Source organism: Hypanus sabinus, chromosome 27, assembly GCF_030144855.1.
Source record: "Hypanus sabinus isolate sHypSab1 chromosome 27, sHypSab1.hap1, whole genome shotgun sequence".
NCBI classification, from domain to species: domain Eukaryota; kingdom Metazoa; phylum Chordata; class Chondrichthyes; order Myliobatiformes; family Dasyatidae; genus Hypanus; species Hypanus sabinus.
This window is the reverse complement of record NC_082732.1, coordinates 36,052,928-36,070,008: the sequence shown is the minus strand read 5'-3', so window position 1 is coordinate 36,070,008 and position 17,081 is coordinate 36,052,928. Positions and strand designations below refer to the sequence as shown.

Sequence of the window (17,081 nt, the reverse complement as noted above, 5' to 3'; positions counted from 1 at the left end):
CATCTGAAGTGTTAAGTGTTTAAGTACCGAGGTTACTAATAAGGCCTTGAAACAAAGGGAAGAATTAGGCCATTCAGCCCATTGAGTCTGCTTCACTATTCACCATGGTTGACTTATTTTCCATCTCATTGGAAGATTGTGAGTAGTTTTGGTCCCCAAATCTCAGAAAACATCCAGGAATGTAAGTGTTAAAATGTGAGGCTAATTTGATGACTCTGGTCCTGTGCTTATTGGGGTTTAGAAGAATGAGGGGAGATCTCATTGAAGCCTACTGAATATTGAAAGGCCCAGATATAGTGGATGTGGAGAGGATATTTCCTATACTGTAATTGGGGAGTCTAAGACCAGAGGGCATAGCCGCAGAACAGTGGGACATCCCTTTAACAGAGATGCAGAGAAATTTCTGTGACCAGACGGTAATCTGTAGAGGCAAGTCATTGGGGATATTTAAAATGAAGGTTGATAGGTTCTTGATTAGTAAGGACGTCAAATGTTATAGAGAGAAGGCAGGAGAATGGGGTTGAGAGGGAAAATAAATAGCCATGATCAAAGGCTTGATGGACATAGGAAATTCTGTTCCTGTGTCCTATGGTGTTATAGAAACTAGTTGAGATGATGTGATGTGTCTGTTGTGGAGGGGAGGAGTAATCACATGGTGTAATGTTGGGGAGTCAGTTCTGCACAGTGTGGTTGGCAGAACCAGGGATGATGAGGAAGATTATGGATGATAAGATAGGATGCTTTCAGGTAAGGTGTCACTGGTGACATTGATTGATAGATATTTCTGTTTTGGGCTGGTGAAGTCCCAGATAAACATGATGAGAATGTGGAATGTGGGACAACATTGGGAGTCTAATGTGAAGATGGAGAGTGACATGGAAGGTGGTTTGAGAAGATCATGGACATTGTTTCAACTGTCAGTTGCTTCAGGAGGGTTTACTAATGGAGCAATAATAAATATTACTGTAATTGAAGCTGATTTAACAATGATATCCATGAAGGAACATTTTTCATAGTTCAGCTGACAGAGAGAAAGCAGATTACCAGCCAATGGGCCTGTAGTTAACTGAAGGTGAAATAATGAGAGTTTTGCCCATGTTGGGAACCACAGAATCCTTGTGTCGTTTATGTTAATGACGAGAGTCAGTGTAGGACATCATAAGGGAACTATCATGTTATATTCATTCTCATAGACAGAGTGAGAAAACAGTGACAAATAAAATGACACTTAAAAAATGTGATTTTCTAAACCGGTGATTATAATAATTTGTTTACCTCTGCAGAATCACAATGGAGATGTGAAGCTGAATGAGCCTCTCAGAAACATGGAAAATGAATAGTGTAAAGTGGGAGAAGTGAGTACATTTAAGCAACCTCTCATATTTTTCACACAGCACATTTGGTATTTTTTTGCAGGTTTCATATTGTATCTGGCTCATGTCAGCTTGCAGTGGCTGTAGTAAGTCTGCATCTGAACTGAAATTTTCACATACAAGGAAGCAATCTTTGACCAACTGGTCTACTGGAGAAGGAAATGCTAAGAACATTACTCAGCTCTTTATACCTTTGAGGAATATGAAATATATTCCTCAATAATTTGCCCACCATTTATTTTTTATTGCCAATGTCATCATTCAGATTCAGATTCAGTTTATTGTCATTTAGAAACCACAAATGCAATGCAGTTAAAAAATGAGACAATGTTCCTCCAGAATGATATCACAAAAGCATATGACAAAACAGACTACACCAGAAAATCCACATAGCGATTGGCAATCCCCAATCTAGAGTCCGGAGAGGCTGCTGCGTATTAATATCGCACTACCGTTTTAGCGCGTTCCCCGGAAAGGAGCTCTAAACCCACCAGACAAAACAAGACCATAAACTAAAGCTACAAGACCTGCACAAAACCACATAGTTACAACAGTGCAAACAATAGTATAATTGATAAAAAAAACAGACCATGGGCACAGTAAAAACAGTCCAAAGATGTTAAAGGACTATAAGTTCAAAAGAAATCACCACACAGTTTCTTTGCTGGATTCTGCATTTATCCCAACCTTCAGGTCTAGCTATAATTTTTGCTTACTTGTGCATTTCTTCCTCCAGCTTAATATTCTCCTGAACATTGTTGGTCAGTCATATTCCATTTAGCTCTTCCTTAGGATCTGTCCTCCTTATTGGGAACATTGTAATGTGTATGTTATGCATCAGCTCAATATTATGAACATGCACAAAACTCATGGGACAACCAGAGAAAGGATTGTCCAAAGCTGTGCAGATTGAAGTCTATCGGAGTCAACATTGGTGAATGTAATTGGCCTTCACCAGACTAATAAAACAGAAAATGTTGGAAAACTCTGCTGGTGAACAATATCTGTGTAAAGAGAGACAGTTAATGTGTTTATGAGAAACTGTTAACACTTCATCAACATGTTAATACACTCAAAATGCTGGAGGAACTCAGCAGGTCCAACAGCATACCTGGAAATGAATAAACCCAGGATACAATCTCCACTCAAAATGTTGACAGTTTGTTTATTTACATAGATGCTCCCTGACCTGGTGAAATCCTCTAGTATTTTGTGTGTGTTTCTCTGGATTTTCAGCATCTGCAGAATCTCGTGTGTTACCAACATGTTAACCCTGTATCCATGGATGCTGCTATCTGCCAAGTGTTTCTCGCAAGTTGTGCTTTTGTTTCTAGATATTCAGCGTCTGCATTTTGTTTTATTTTGGACATTATGTTTATTTAAAGCTTCAGATATGAATCCACAGTTTGACATTACTTTTTCAGAATATTCACAGTATCTGACATATGACATTTATTTGCAGATTACCAGAAATAACCTGAAATGGACTATAATTCCGATCGAACCTCCAAGAGGGCTCAAATCTTTCATTCTCTGTGAAAAATCCTGACTTCACTAAATAGACACAATCCATTGTGCACCAAACTTGGAATTATAAATAATCAGCTTCACCAGTCACAAATGTCTAAGCACTCACGTGAACCAAGATCGTTTATTGTAAGTGAGTGTCGGGAAGAATTTCGAAGGACATGTAAAAAGGAAGGAGATGCTTTTGATGTTTCCTGGTACATGTGACAACTAAAGCTAATAACTGTCAGGATCCTGAAGAAATACCGGTTTAATACCACCCAAAAACCCCCAGGGAAGCTCAAATCACAGTTTATGCACATCAAAGATGATCTGGGACTCAGGACAATTGCCGTTTACAGGATTCCTTGTGAATGTGGAGCAATGTATATTGGCCAGATGGGACACATGGTGGAAACCCACATCAACGAGCATAGAAGGTGTATCCGTTTGGGTTATCTGGAGAAATTGACGGTAGCAGATCATTATATTCACTATAAGATTGAGTCAGACACAAAACTACTATGGCATGCCAATGGCTTTTGGGATGATTTGGTGAGAGAAGCCATTGAGATAAAGCTAGAGGAAAAGAATTTCAGCAAAGACAAATGTCTCCCTCAAAGTAAGAACTGGAATTTGATTGTAAGCAGGGTGGGACAGCAGAAAACTGATTGGATAGGACTAACCAATCAGGGATGGAATACAGTTTGTTACGAGCCTGCGGTCGTACTGTGAGTGTTACTTTAAGAGCAGCTGAGTGAGGTGGGACTATGACGTCAGTCACAGGCTGCTGCGGATGTGGAACCTGTGGAATACTTCGTATTTACCATTTCTCTACATTACAGCGTGGATTACAAATACAGTCGACCTTCCTTATCCGTGGGGGATTGGCTCCAGGATCCCCTGCGGATACCAAAATTTGCAGATGCTCAAGTCCCTCATTTAACATGTATTAGTGCGGTGTTCTTTAGGACCCAGTGGAACCCCGGACTTTATTTCACATTTCTCCGTGCGGTGGACATTAGGACCTGGCGGTGCAGCTCTGAATCCGCAGTGTTTCTGTTCACGAAAATAATCATTATCACGATTGAAAATAAGATGAAAGTAATAAAGCGATCGGAAAGAGGTGATACGCCATCAGTCATTGGAAAAGCGTTGGGCTACAGTTGGTCAACAATCGGAGCAATTTTAATGGAGCATGTGAAAGGCCCTGCCCCGATGAAAGCTGCAATTATTAAGCAACACAGTGGTTAAATTATTGAAATACGTATGTTTCTTAAGTGTTTTATATGCATAGAAAGGTAAAATTTGTACTATATACTAAGAAAAACGTTTGACTAACTGATGCTAAATAACACCAGATGTACCTGTTCTGATTTCAAATCTGACTTAAAGACTGACTCAGCATGCAACTCATTCATAGCCCAGGGACAGCCTGTACTTTTAAGTCATTTCTAGATTATAATACCTAATACAATGTAAATACTATGTAAATAGTTGTTATACTGTATTTTTTTGGGAATAATGACAAGAAAAAATAATCTGTATATGCTCAAGCAATGAGTGCTGGAGAGAGAAATCGACTATATTTATCATTTCAATTCATAATTCGTCAGAATAACTTTTGCCAACAGTAAGGAAGGCATCACTTGTTGGTCCACAAATTAAACAGGTCACCAATGACAGGCAATTTGAAGAATGTCTAGTGGGACTGGAGAAAGTCGCCTGGAATGCTTTCAAGCATGTTGATGGTTACAACATGTGGAAAGTGGTGGGATTACAGACCATTATCCATTGAATGTAAAGGGTAGGGATTTATCAGCAATGCTTCTGATGGGCTGCCCTTAAGCAGAAGTCACCCACAGACTGATCAGTGGACCTGAAACCTGGACTGAATGTTTTAATCTGTGGAAATAGGGTTAGTTGTGTTATTTCATTGTACATTGACCGTATTTCTTCCTATTGACTGCTGGATATTGTTCCCACTTTCACTCAGCTCAGTCTCTTCAGTGACTGCATCCTAGTTCACAACATCTCATTCACCCTCTGTCAGTAGGTATCCATCTAGTATCTACAGTGCTCTGCCATTGTCTTAGGTACATTTAGGGTGCCTAAGACTTCAGCACAGCACTGAATTTGTTGACGTGGAGCAGAGGATGTGTTTGTTAATCTGGCAGGAGCAAATATGATGGGAATGGTGATGGTGTTGTGCTGCAGGAGGGGTGTGGAACAGAAGGACTGCTGGGGTGGAGGATGGTATGGGTGCAGGTGTACCCAGCCCTGAGAAATCACGCAAGGTCATTTGTTTCTAAACAATTGGTTTATTGATTATTAAAGAGTATCTTTATGGTATTTCCTGCTACCTCTCCTCTCCCTTCCCCTTTTCCCAACCATGATTCCCCTCTGCTTGCCTGTGCAATATATAAAATTGCCACAGTATTAGGCAAATATTTTAGGCACTCTAGCTATATATATGCACCTTACACCTTTGCACAGTATGTTCAGCAGTGATAGAGTTTGTGAACCCTTAAGAATTCTTTCTGTTTCTGAATAAATATGATCTAAAATGTGATCAGATCTTCACTTAAGACCTATACTAGATAACGTGAACCACTTAAGTAAATAACACAAAATCATTAGACTTGTTCATTTATTTATTGAGAAAAATGATCCAATATTACATGTATTTGTTGGAAAAAGTATGCGAACCTTTGCTTTCAATAACTAGTGTGACCACCTTGTACAGCAATAACTTCAAACATTTCCAGTTACTGTTGATCAGCCTGCACATCAGCTTGGAGGAATTTTAGACCATTGCTCCATACAAAGCAGTTTCAGTTTATCAAAATTTCCAGGATACCATAACCATATAACCATATAACAATCACAGCACGGAAACAGGCCATCTTGGCCCTCCTAGTCCGTGCCGAACCCTTAATCTCACCTAGTCCCACCTACCCGCACTCAGCCCATAACCCTCCACTCCTTTCCTGTCCATATACCTATCCAATTTTACCTTAAATGACATAACTGAACTGGCCTCTACTACTTCTACAGGAAGCTCATTCCACATAGCTATCACTCTTTGAGTAAAGAAATACCCCATCGTGTTTCCCTTAAACTTCTGCCCCCAACTCTCAAATCATGTCCTCTAGTTTGAATCTCCCCTACTCTCAATGGAAACAGCCTGTTCACGTCAACTCTATCTATCCCTCTCAAAATTTTAAATACCTCGATGAAATCCCCCCTCAACCTTCTACGCTCCAATGAATAGAGACCTAACTTGTTCAACCTTTCTCTGTAACTTAATTGCTGAAACCCAGGTAACATCCTAGTAAATCGTCTCTGCACTCTCTCTAATTTATTGATATCTTTCCTATAATTCGGTGACCAGAACTGCACACAATATTCCAAATTTGGCCTTACCAATGCCTTGTACAACTTTAGCATTACATCCCAACTTCTGTACTCAATGCTTTGATTTATAAAGGCCAGCGTTCCAAAAGCCCTCTTCACCACCCTATCTACATGAGACTCCACTTTCAGGGAGCTATGCACAGTTATTCCTAGATCTCTCTGTTCCTCTGCATTCCTCAATGCCCTACCATTTACTCTGTATGTTCTATTTGGATTATTCCTGCCAAAATGTAGAACCTCACACTTCTCAGCATTAAACTCCATCTGCCAACGTTCAGCCCATTCTTCTAACCGGCATAAATCTCCCTGCAAGCTTTGAAAATCCACCTCATTATCCACAACACCTCCTACCTTAGTATCATCGGCATACTTACTAATCCAATTTACCACCCCATCATCCAGATCATTTATGTATATTACAAACAACATTGGGCCCAAAACAGATCCCTGAGGCACCCCGCTAGTCACCGGCCTCCATCCCGATAAACAATTATCCACCACTACTCTCTGGCATCTCCCATCTAGCCACCGTTGAATCCATTTTATTACTCCAGCATTAATACCTAACGACTGAACCTTCTTAACTAACCTTCCATGTGGAACTTTGTCAAAGGCTTTGCTGAAGTCCATATAGACTACTTCCACTGCCTTACCCTCGTCAACATTCCTCGTAACTTCTTCAAAAAATTCAATAAGGTTTGTCAAACATGACCTTCCACGCACAAATCCATGCTGGCTACTTCTAATCAGATCCCGTCTATCCAGATAATTATAAATACTATCTCTAAGAATACTTTCCATTAATTTACCCACCACTGATGTCAAACTGACAGGTCTATAATTGCTAGGCTTCCTTCTAGAACCCTTTTTAAACAATGGAACCACATGAGCAATACGCCAATCCTCCGGCACAATCCCCATTTCTAATGACATATTAAAGATCTCCGTCAGAGCTCCTGCTATTTCTACACAAACTTCCCTCAAGGTCCTGGGGAATATCCTGTCAGGACCCGGAGATTTATCCACTTTTAAATTTCTTAAAAGCGCCAGTACTTCCACCTCTTTAATTGTCATAGGTTCCATAACTTCCTTATTTGTTTCCCACACCTTACACAATTCAATATCCTTCTCCTTAGTGAATACCGAAGAGAAGAAATCATTCAAAATCTCTCCCATCTCCCTCAGCTCCACACATAGCTGACCACTCTGATTCTCTAAGGGGCCAATTTTATCCCTCACTATCCTCTTGCTTTTAATATAACTGTAGAAACCTTTCGGATTTACTTTCACCTTATTTGCCAAACCAACCTCGTATCTTCTTTTAGCTTTTCTAATCTCTTTCTTAAGATTCCTTTTACATTCTTTATATTCCTCGAGCAATTCCTTTACTCCATGCTGCCTATATCTATTGTAGACATCCCTCTTTTTCTGAACCAAATTTCTAATATCCCTTGAAAACCATGATCTCAAACCTTTAACCTTTCCTTTCACCCTAACAGGAACATAAAGATTCTGTACCCTCATAATTTCACCCTTAAGTGACCTCCATTTCTCTATTACATCCTTCCCATAAAACAACTTGACCCAATCCACTCTCTCTAAATCCCTTCGCATCCCCTCAAAGTTAGCCTTTCTCCAATCAAAAATCTCAACTCTAGGTCCAGTCCTGTCCTTCTCCATAATTATATTGAAGCTAATGCTATTGTGATCACTGGACCCGAAGTGCTCCCCAACACATACATCTGTCAGCTGACCTATCGCATTCCCTAACAGGAGATCCAACACTGCCCCATCTCTAGTCGGTACTTCTATGTATTGTTGCAAAAAACTATCCTGCACACATTTCACAAACTCTAAACCATCCAGCCCTTTTACAGAATGAGCTTCCCAGTCTATGTGTGGAAAATTAAAATCTCCCACAATCACCACCTTGTGTTTACTACAAATATCTGCTATCTCCTTACACATTTGCTCTTCCAACTCACGCGCCCCATTAGGTGGCCTATAATACACTCCTATCAGTGTTACTGCACCTTTCCCATTCTTCAATTCCACCCAAATGGCCTCCCTAGAGGAGCTCTCTAATCTATCCTTCCAAAGCACCGCCATAAGATTTTCTCGGACAAGCAATGCAACACCTCCTCCTCTGGCCCCTCCTACTCTATCACACCTGAAGCAACTAAATCCAGGAATATTTAGTTGCCAATCACACCCTTCCTGCAACCATGTTTCACTAATAGCTACAACATCATAATTCCAAGTATCAATCCACGCTTTAAGCTCATCCACCTTTCTTACAATGCTCCTAGAATTAAAATAGATACATTTAAGATACTCTCCATCTCCTCCTCTCTTTCCATCCCTAACAATGCATTCAAATTTATTATCCTTTTCTTTCTTCTCCCCTACATCTTCGGGCTGAGCGCATCCCTTCTCCATCACCTGCCTTTCCTCCCTCACACACTGTCTATTTACTTGCTCCACTGGTGAACTAACCTCCTCTCCCATAGACTCCTCAAATAGTCTCCCGCCCCCCCATGTTACTAGTTTAAAGTCCACCCTGTAGCCCTAGCAAACCTCCCCGCTAGAATATTGGTCCCCCCACGATTCAAGTGTAACCTGTCCTTCTTGAACAGGTCACTCCTGCCGCAGAAGAGGTCCCAATGATCCAGAAACTTGAATCCCTGCCCCCTGCTCCAATCCCACAGCCACACATTCATCCTCCACCTAATTCTATTCCTACTCTCACTGTCGCGTGGCACAGGCAGTAATCCCGAGATTACTACCTTTGCAGTCTTTCTTCTTAACTGCCTTCCTAACTCCCTATACTCTCGTTTCAGGACCTCTTTCCCTTTCCTTCCTATGTCATTGGTACCTACATGTACCACGACCTCTGGCTCTTCACCCTCCCACTTCAGGATATCTTGGACACGATCAGAAACGTCCCGAACCCTGGCACTAGGGAGGCAAATTACCATCCGGGACTCCCGGTCACCTCCACAGAAACGCCTGTCTGAGCCCCTGACTATTGAGTCCCCTATTACTATGGACCTCTTTCTTCTAACCCTACCCTTCTGAGCTACAGGGCCGTCCTCTGTGCCGGAGGCCCGGCCACTGTCATTCCCACCTTAGTGAAATCCCTCTTCAGGTCATGCCACAGCATCTCAATTGGATTAAGATCTGGACCCTGACTTGGCATTTCACAACATGAATTTTCTTCTCTTTAAACCATTCTATTTTTGATTTATTCTTGTTTTGAATCATTGTTTTGTTGCATCATCCAACTTCTATTGAGCTTTAGGTGACAGGCCACTACCCTGACATTCTCCTGTAAAATGTCTTGATACACTTTTGAATTCATTCTTCCCTCAACGATCACAAGCTGTCCAGTCCCTGAGGCACAATGCTCCTTCCACCATGCTTCACAGTTGTTAAGAGGTTTTGGTATTGATATGCAGTATCCATTTTCCAACAAGCATAGAGTGTGCACTTCTGCCAAATAGTTCAACTTTTGTCTCAGCTGTCCACAGATTATTGTCCCAGAAGCATTGTGGAACATCCAGGTGGTCTTTGCAAACTTGAGATGTGCAGTAGTGTTTTTTTTTTGGAGAGCAGTGGTTTCCTCCATGGTGTTCTTCCATGAATACTGTTCTTGTTCAGTGTTTTTCTTGTAGTGGTCACATGAACAGAGTTTAGCAAGTTGTAGAGATTTCTGCAGATCTTTTGCTGTTACCCTTGTGTTCTGTTTAACCTCCTTCACCATCGCACATTGTGCTCTTGTGATCTTTGCAGGATGCCCACACCGAGGGAGAGTAGCAACTGTACTGAACTTTCTCCGTTTGGAGACAATTTCTCTTACTGTGGACTGATGACACTCAGGTCTTTAGAAATGCTTTTGTAGCCTTTTCCAGCTTCATTTATCTCTACAATATTTCTTCTAAGGTCCTCTGAAAGTTGTTTTGAGTGAGGCATGGTGCACATAAAGAAATCTTTCTTGAGAAGTCCAGCATCTGCCAGTAACCTGACTTTGTGTGTCTTTTATTTTTAAATAGGGCAGGTCACCTCTGCAACCCACACCTCCAATCTCATCTCATTGATTGGAACACCTGACTCCAAATAGCTTTGTAGAAGGCTTTAACCCAGAGATCACATACTTTTCTGAACCTAGACTGTCATTGTTTAAATGGTGTGCTCAGTATAATGAGAAGATGTAGAATTGTTTGTGTATTATTAGTTTAGGCAGTTTGTGTTTGTCTTTTACAGTGACTTAGATGAAGATCAGATCACATTTTATGAGTAATTAATGCAGAAAACCAGGTAATTGCAGTGTTCACAAACGTTTTCTTGCAACTGTATGTAGCTATCCATTTAGCCACTTTATTCGGTATTGTACACCTGCTCATTGATGCAACTATCTAATCAGACAATCGTGGCTTCGACTAAGTGCATTAAAGCATGCAGCCGTTGTCATGAAGTTAATTAATTGTTCTTCAGACCAAATGTCGGAATGGGGAAGAAGTTTGATCTGAGTGACTTTGACGATGGAATGAATGTTAGTACCAGACGTGATCTGAGTATCTCAGAAACTGATCTTCTAGGGTTTCACACACAACAGTCTTTATGAGTTTACAGAGACTGGTGCAGAAACAAAAATCACCCAGTGAGTGGCATTTCGGTGAGTGAAAACACCTTGTTAATGAGATAAATCAGAGGAGAAACGTCAGACTGGTCCAAGCTGACGGGAAGGTGACAGTAACTCAAACAACCACATGTTATAACAGTGAATTGCAAAAGGGCATCTCTGAAAACATACCACGTCAAGCAGTTGGGCTACAGCAGCAGAAGATCACAAACATACATTCAGTGCCCCCTTTATTGCCAGATACAGGAGGTATCTAATAAAATGACCACTGAGAGTCTGTTGCTATCCATGTAGCTATTTTTATAGTTATTAACACTAATATTTCATGTCTACTTTTGCCAGAAAACAAAGAATTTCACAACGGGTGTTGGTGGTAATGAGTCTGATTCCGATTCGGAAGTCTGGTCCTCCATCGTTCCCTTGTCCATGTGTCCCATCCCACTATTCTTCCTCCCGGCACTTATCCCAGAAAGTGGCCAAAGTGTTCCGCCTGCTCATTCGCCTTCTCCCTCACCTCCATTCGAGCACCAAACAGTCATTCCAGGTGAAGCAACACTTCACCAATGAAACTGCTGGGGTCATCTATTGTGTCTAGTGTTCTCAATGCGGCCTCCTCCACATAGGTGAGACCCGATTGGGGGCCCGTTTTGTTGAGCACCTCTGCTCCAACCACCATAAACAGAATTTCCTGATGGCCAACCAGTTCAGTTCCTATTCCCATTCCTGTTCACTGACTCCTCATTTACTACAGTGAGGACACTGTCATGGTGGGGGAGCAACATCTCATATTCCATCCTGTTTGCTCCCAACTTGATGGAATGAACATCAATTTATTTCTCTGGTAAAATGATTTTCTCTCCCCCTCCCTCTTCTTCTATTCCCCACTCTGGCCTCTTATCAGCTGCCCGTCACTTCTCCATGGTGCCCCTTTCTCACATGGTCCCCTTTCTCCTTTCAGATTCTCTCTTTCTCAGTCATTTGCCTTTCCCACCTACCTGGTTTCACTCATCACTTGAATTATCTAGTTATATCTAGCTAGTCCTCCATCCCCCTTTCCCACTATTTTATTCCAGCATCTTCCCCCTTCCTTTCAAGTCCTGCTGAAGGGTCTTGGTCCAAAAAAGTCGACTGTTTATTGATTTCCCTTTCAGATAATTTCTGAAGCAATACCACCGCCATCCAGGAGGGGGCGCAGGAGTCCATGGGAAAGATTCACATTTGGACTTGAACTTTTATTACAATGCTAAACCCAGTCTGTGTTTTCTTCATTTAATGAAGTTTTGGTGTTGTTCATTTTTAATCTGTCACAGATAGTGTCCTGGATGGATAAAAGGTCCTCACGGATGAGACTTGCTTTATCCCGAAAGGTGTGTTGTTGGAACTGCACTGACTAGGCAAATGGACAGTTTTCCATTACACTCTTTATCTTGAAGTTGGTGGAAAACATTTGGGCTGGTATATGTCCCCTTCCACTGAATACCCAGTCTCTGAGCTGTCGTCAGAGCCACATAAAAATGTAACTGGTCAATGAAGTTTCTTTTATTGTACAATTTGCTATCAGGACACCTGGTACAAAACCTGTCCTTTGACATTCGTCCACTGAAACAAATTGGAATATAAAAAACTGACTAAATTGCTTCAGCAGTAAGGTGCAGTCAGTCGATAGCTCCCTGACGTCTGCAAATTTAATACAATATCCCAGAAATCGATTTTTTTGAGAGCGAGAGGGAGCATCCTGATTGGTCTCTCTTCCGGCCAAGTAGACCTGTCAGTTTTCTCCGTGAAATCTGCAGATGCTGGAAATTCAAACAACACACAAAATGAAGAAGTTTTCCGTGAGCGGGTTTTACAGTGAACCTCAAAAGCAATGGCAGTGTTGTTCGCTGCACTGTTTGCAACAGTGACTTTTCTATTGCCCATGGTGGGTTAAAATGTAAAAGACATGTTGAGGTGAGTTTAACAGGTGTCATTCGTTCATTAGCATAGCTAACATTATTTAAACTAGCTGGCTAGCTGCTAAGGAGCTACTCTATTAATATCCTACGCGATGAGGCCAAAAAGTTCTAAAAGAATAAAAAAACGACTCCATTATAATATGATATTAGTACATATTTTAAGGTCACATTTTCTGCATATACCCAACTTGGTTTAGAGATTAGACAAAATCACTAAACAAAGTATTACACACACTCTTGGAGATCGACCGGGGTGGGGAGGATATGGATTGCGGGTGGGGGCGGGGGTGCTACTGTACCTCCCTGAAACGAGTTTTTGCAGGGTGGGATGTCTGCATTTGAGAGCTCATGTCTTAACCATGAGGTGACTGAAGCAGTGGGGGTGTAAAGGAGATGGTTTACTCGCACCGAGTCTAATTTGGTCTTCTTGAGGGGTGTGGCATTGATGAGACCGGTGTCACGCTATAGCCGTGGGGAGACTCCTGCAATCGGCTGGTTGGTTCACTTATCAAAGTGGAAAACTCCTTCTTTGTGTCACACCCAGAAGTCTCGCTCCGAAGTTTGGTGCGGATGCCACTACAGAACCGGCACACGTAAGTGAGGAGAGTTTTAATTCCAGACTATGTTCTATCAATGTGCCAGGGACTGTGGGATGCACAGTTGAAGGGGAGACATTTTTAATGAAAAAGCCCGTGTGCGAGGCCAAGTGTCTGAGTGTAGCCGTCTCGGTAAATTCAGCTGGGGTGTTTACTGATGGTATGAAATGGATTTTGACAAGAAGTAACGGGAAAATGACTGAGGGGTTTGGGGGGTGTCAAAGAAAACGTCGACTTCAAGGTAATGATTACTTTCTTGACTAATTTTGATAAACTTCTTCATCCGGTTAGAATTTGCTAAGGAAATTTGATTCAAGTAGATCTTAACAGACATCCCACCCTGCAAAAACTCATTTCAGGGAGGTAGCACCATCAGTTTGCGGGAGACTCCCGGGGGAGGTGGGATGTCTGCAATGGAGTCGCTCCTGAGCAGCGAGCCAGCTAGTTTAAATAACGTTAGCTGTGCTAATGAACGAATAACACCTGATAAACCCCCCCCCCCCACTCCTCCTGTCTGCAATAGAGTCGCACGTGTTAAACTCCCCCTCTCCTTCCCGCCCCTCTCGCTCGCTCCCGCCACCCCCCCCCCGCTCGCTCCCGCCACCCCCCCCCCCCCGCTCCCGCCCCGCTCTGAATTCTTCCTGCAGCCGATCAAAAATGAAGTAGTTGGGTAGAACCTTTGAGAAGTAACAAATATTTGCACCATACAAGTGCCAGAAATTACCACCTTCAAGAGGATCTTCAGAAGGTTCAAAGGTCCCATCACCAACGTTCTGCACCATGGTGGGGCAGCATGGGGGTCTGTGTAACTGGGAATCACACATGAAAGAATGACCTTGCTGTCCCTTTACACCCATGTTGATGTACTCACCAATGGGTCATTAAAAGAGCTTCCTCCTTATTTACAACTCTGAGGTAAGTTATTGCTTCAGAATTTCCTCTCAACAGTCGGCCACCTACGCTGACATAGCTGTTGCCTACCTTACTGTGCAGAAAGAACTATTGTATCAACGAGCTGGGAGATCTTGGAATGAATGATTAGCTTTATACTGTCCACTATCATTGTGGCATTTGACTCTGTAATGGCACTTGCGTATAGTCCAGATCTGTTCCTTCCGTGACCCCCATGATGCACCATCAATAACTCACACTGAGACGTAGGCGAGATATCGGCTTTTATTGACTGGAAGAAGGAACCAGGAGTGAGTGTCTATCATACAAGGTCCTGGAGACTGAGGCCGATCTTCAGGCCGCAGGTCTCCTTTATACAGGGGCCTGTGGGAGGAGCCACAGGAGCAGTCAGCAGGGGCGTGTCCCGACAGGCACATAGTTCACCACATTCACCCCCCCTTCGTTTGAAAAAGTCCTCATGTAGCGAAGGTTCTTACAAGTCAAGCCGATCAGGCGGTCGAATCTGTCGCTGCGATCTACGTAGCACCGGCTGTGACCGCATAGGTGCCGGCAACATTGGCGATTGCACAGGGGACGGGGGTTGCGCGTGTTCTTGCCCACTAGGCGCCGGTGATCCCTCATGCATGTGCGAGGCGCCTGGTATAAATGCGTACGAAACGCCCGGTATACAAGTGTCGTGAGGAGTCTGTGTAGGGCCTGGTGAGTACGGTGTCACCTCTGGTGCAGGGTTCACAGTTACCGGAGAGCCTTCAGGGTAGTGGTCTGCTGCACCTGCGGGTGCCAGGTCGCGGATGGAGACCGTGTCCTCCCGCCCATCAGGTAAGACCACGTAAGCATACTGGGGGTTCGCATGGAGAAGGTGAACCCTCTCCACCAGCGGGGAGTATTTATTGCTCCTCACATGTTTCCGGAGCAGCACTGGCCCCGGGGACGTCAGGCAAACTGGTAGGGTGGTCCCAGTGACAGACTTCCTGGGAAAAGAGAATAGGCGTTCGTGAGGGGTGGCATTGGTGGACGTACGTAACAGAGAGCGGATAGAGTGCAGTGCCTCAGGGAGGACCTCCTGCCATCGAGACCCTTTGGACTTAAGGGCTTTGGACTTTGGCAACCCTTTGGACTTAAGGGCTAAAAGTGTGGCCTTCCACACTGTGGCATTCTCCCGCTCTACCTGGCCATTACCCCGGGGATTATAACTCGTGGTCCGACTGGTAGCAATGCCCCTAGCTAGCAAGTACTGGCGCAGCTCCTCACTCATAAAGGAGGACCCTCTATCACTGTGGATATAGCAGGGATACCCGAACAGAGTGAAGAGCTGGCGCAGGGCTTTTATGACGGACGTGGCAGTGGTGTCGGGGCAGGGGATGGCAAAGGGGAACCGTGACAACTCGTCAATAACACTGAGAAAATAGACATTGCGGTCAGTGGAGGGAAGGGGGCCCTTAAAGTCAACACTCAGGCGTTCAAAAGGGCGGGTGGCCTTGACAAGTTGTGCCGTGTCAGGACAGTAGAAGTGCGGTTTGCACTCGGCACAAATTTGGCAGTCCCTGGTCATCGTCCTGATGTCCTCCAGGGAGTACGGCAGGTTCCGAGCTTTCACAAAATGGTAAAATCGGGTGACCCCCGGATGGCAAAGTTGTGCATGAAGGGCGTACAGCTGGTCGAGCTGTGTGCTAGCACATGTTCCCCGGGATAGGGCATCAGGGGGCTCATTGAGTCTGCCAGGCCGGTACAGGATATCATAGGTGTAGGTGGAGAGTTCTATCCTCCACCGCAAAATCTTATCATTTTTGATCTTGCCCCGCTGTTGGTTGCTGAACAGGAACGCAACCGAGCGCTGGTCGGTCAGCACAGTGAATCTTTTGCCAGCAAGATAGTGCCTCCAGTGCCTAACAGCCTCCACTATGGCCTGGGCTTCTTTCTCCACCGCGGAGTGCCGAATTTCAGAGCCTTGGAGGGTGCGAGAAAAGAATGCTACTGGTCTGCCTTCCTGATTAAGGGTAGCAGCCAGAGCGAAATCGGAGGCATCACACTCCACTTGGAAGGGAGCGGTCTCGTCCACTGCATGCATCGTAGCTTTGGCAATGTCCGCTTTAATGCAGTTGAAGGCCGCGCAGGCCTCAGCAGAGAGGGGAAACGAGGTAGACTTGACCAGGGGGCGAGCCTTGTCTGCGTAATGGGGGACCCATTGGGCGTAATAGGAAAAAAACCCCAGGCACCGTCTGAGGGCCTTGAGAGTGGTGGGAAGAGGGAGCTCTAACAGGGGGCGCATACGTTCGGGATCAGGCCCAATAACCCCGTTTTCCACGACATACCCAAGTATAGCAAGGCGGGTGGTACCAAAAACACACTTGTCCCTGTTATAAGTAAGGTTCAGAGCTGCGGCCACTTGGAGAAACCGTTGGAGGTTGGCGTCGTGATCTGGCCTGTCATGACCACAGATGGTGATGTTATCCAGATAGGGAAATGTGGCCTGCAGTTGGTACTGGTCCACCATCCGGTCCATTTCCCTCTGGAAGACAGAGACACCATTCGTGACACCGAAAGGGACGCGCAGGAAGTGATAGAGCCGGCCGCCCGCCTCGAAGGCGGTGTAGGGGCGGTCCTCTGGGCAGATGGGGAGCTGGTGATAAGCGGATTTCAGATCTATTGTCGAGTACACCTTATACTGAGCAATCTGGTT

The 17,081-nt window shown here is 44.0% G+C and overlaps 2 protein-coding genes across 3 annotated transcripts in view; both read left to right on the top strand.

The window, feature by feature from the left end:
- Positions 1–5,519, top strand: part of LOC132382219 (tumor necrosis factor receptor superfamily member 5-like) — a 71,148-nt gene extending 65,629 nt beyond the window's left edge. For both annotated transcript variants that reach the window (XM_059952223.1, XM_059952224.1), the window contains exons 14-15: positions 1,284–1,355; positions 2,836–5,519. In XM_059952223.1, the coding sequence (XP_059808206.1) occupies positions 1,284–1,340 (57 nt within the window). In that variant the 3' untranslated portion in view covers positions 1,341–1,355; positions 2,836–5,519. The remainder of the gene's footprint in view (positions 1–1,283; positions 1,356–2,835) is intronic.
- A 7,660-nt stretch (positions 5,520–13,179) lies between these two features.
- LOC132382221 (tumor necrosis factor receptor superfamily member 5-like) overlaps positions 13,180–17,081 on the top strand; it is a 41,026-nt gene continuing 37,124 nt past the window's right edge. Inside the window, exon 1 of the mRNA XM_059952227.1 lies at positions 13,180–13,486. The gene's annotated coding sequence lies outside the window, so the exon portion shown is untranslated. The remainder of the gene's footprint in view (positions 13,487–17,081) is intronic.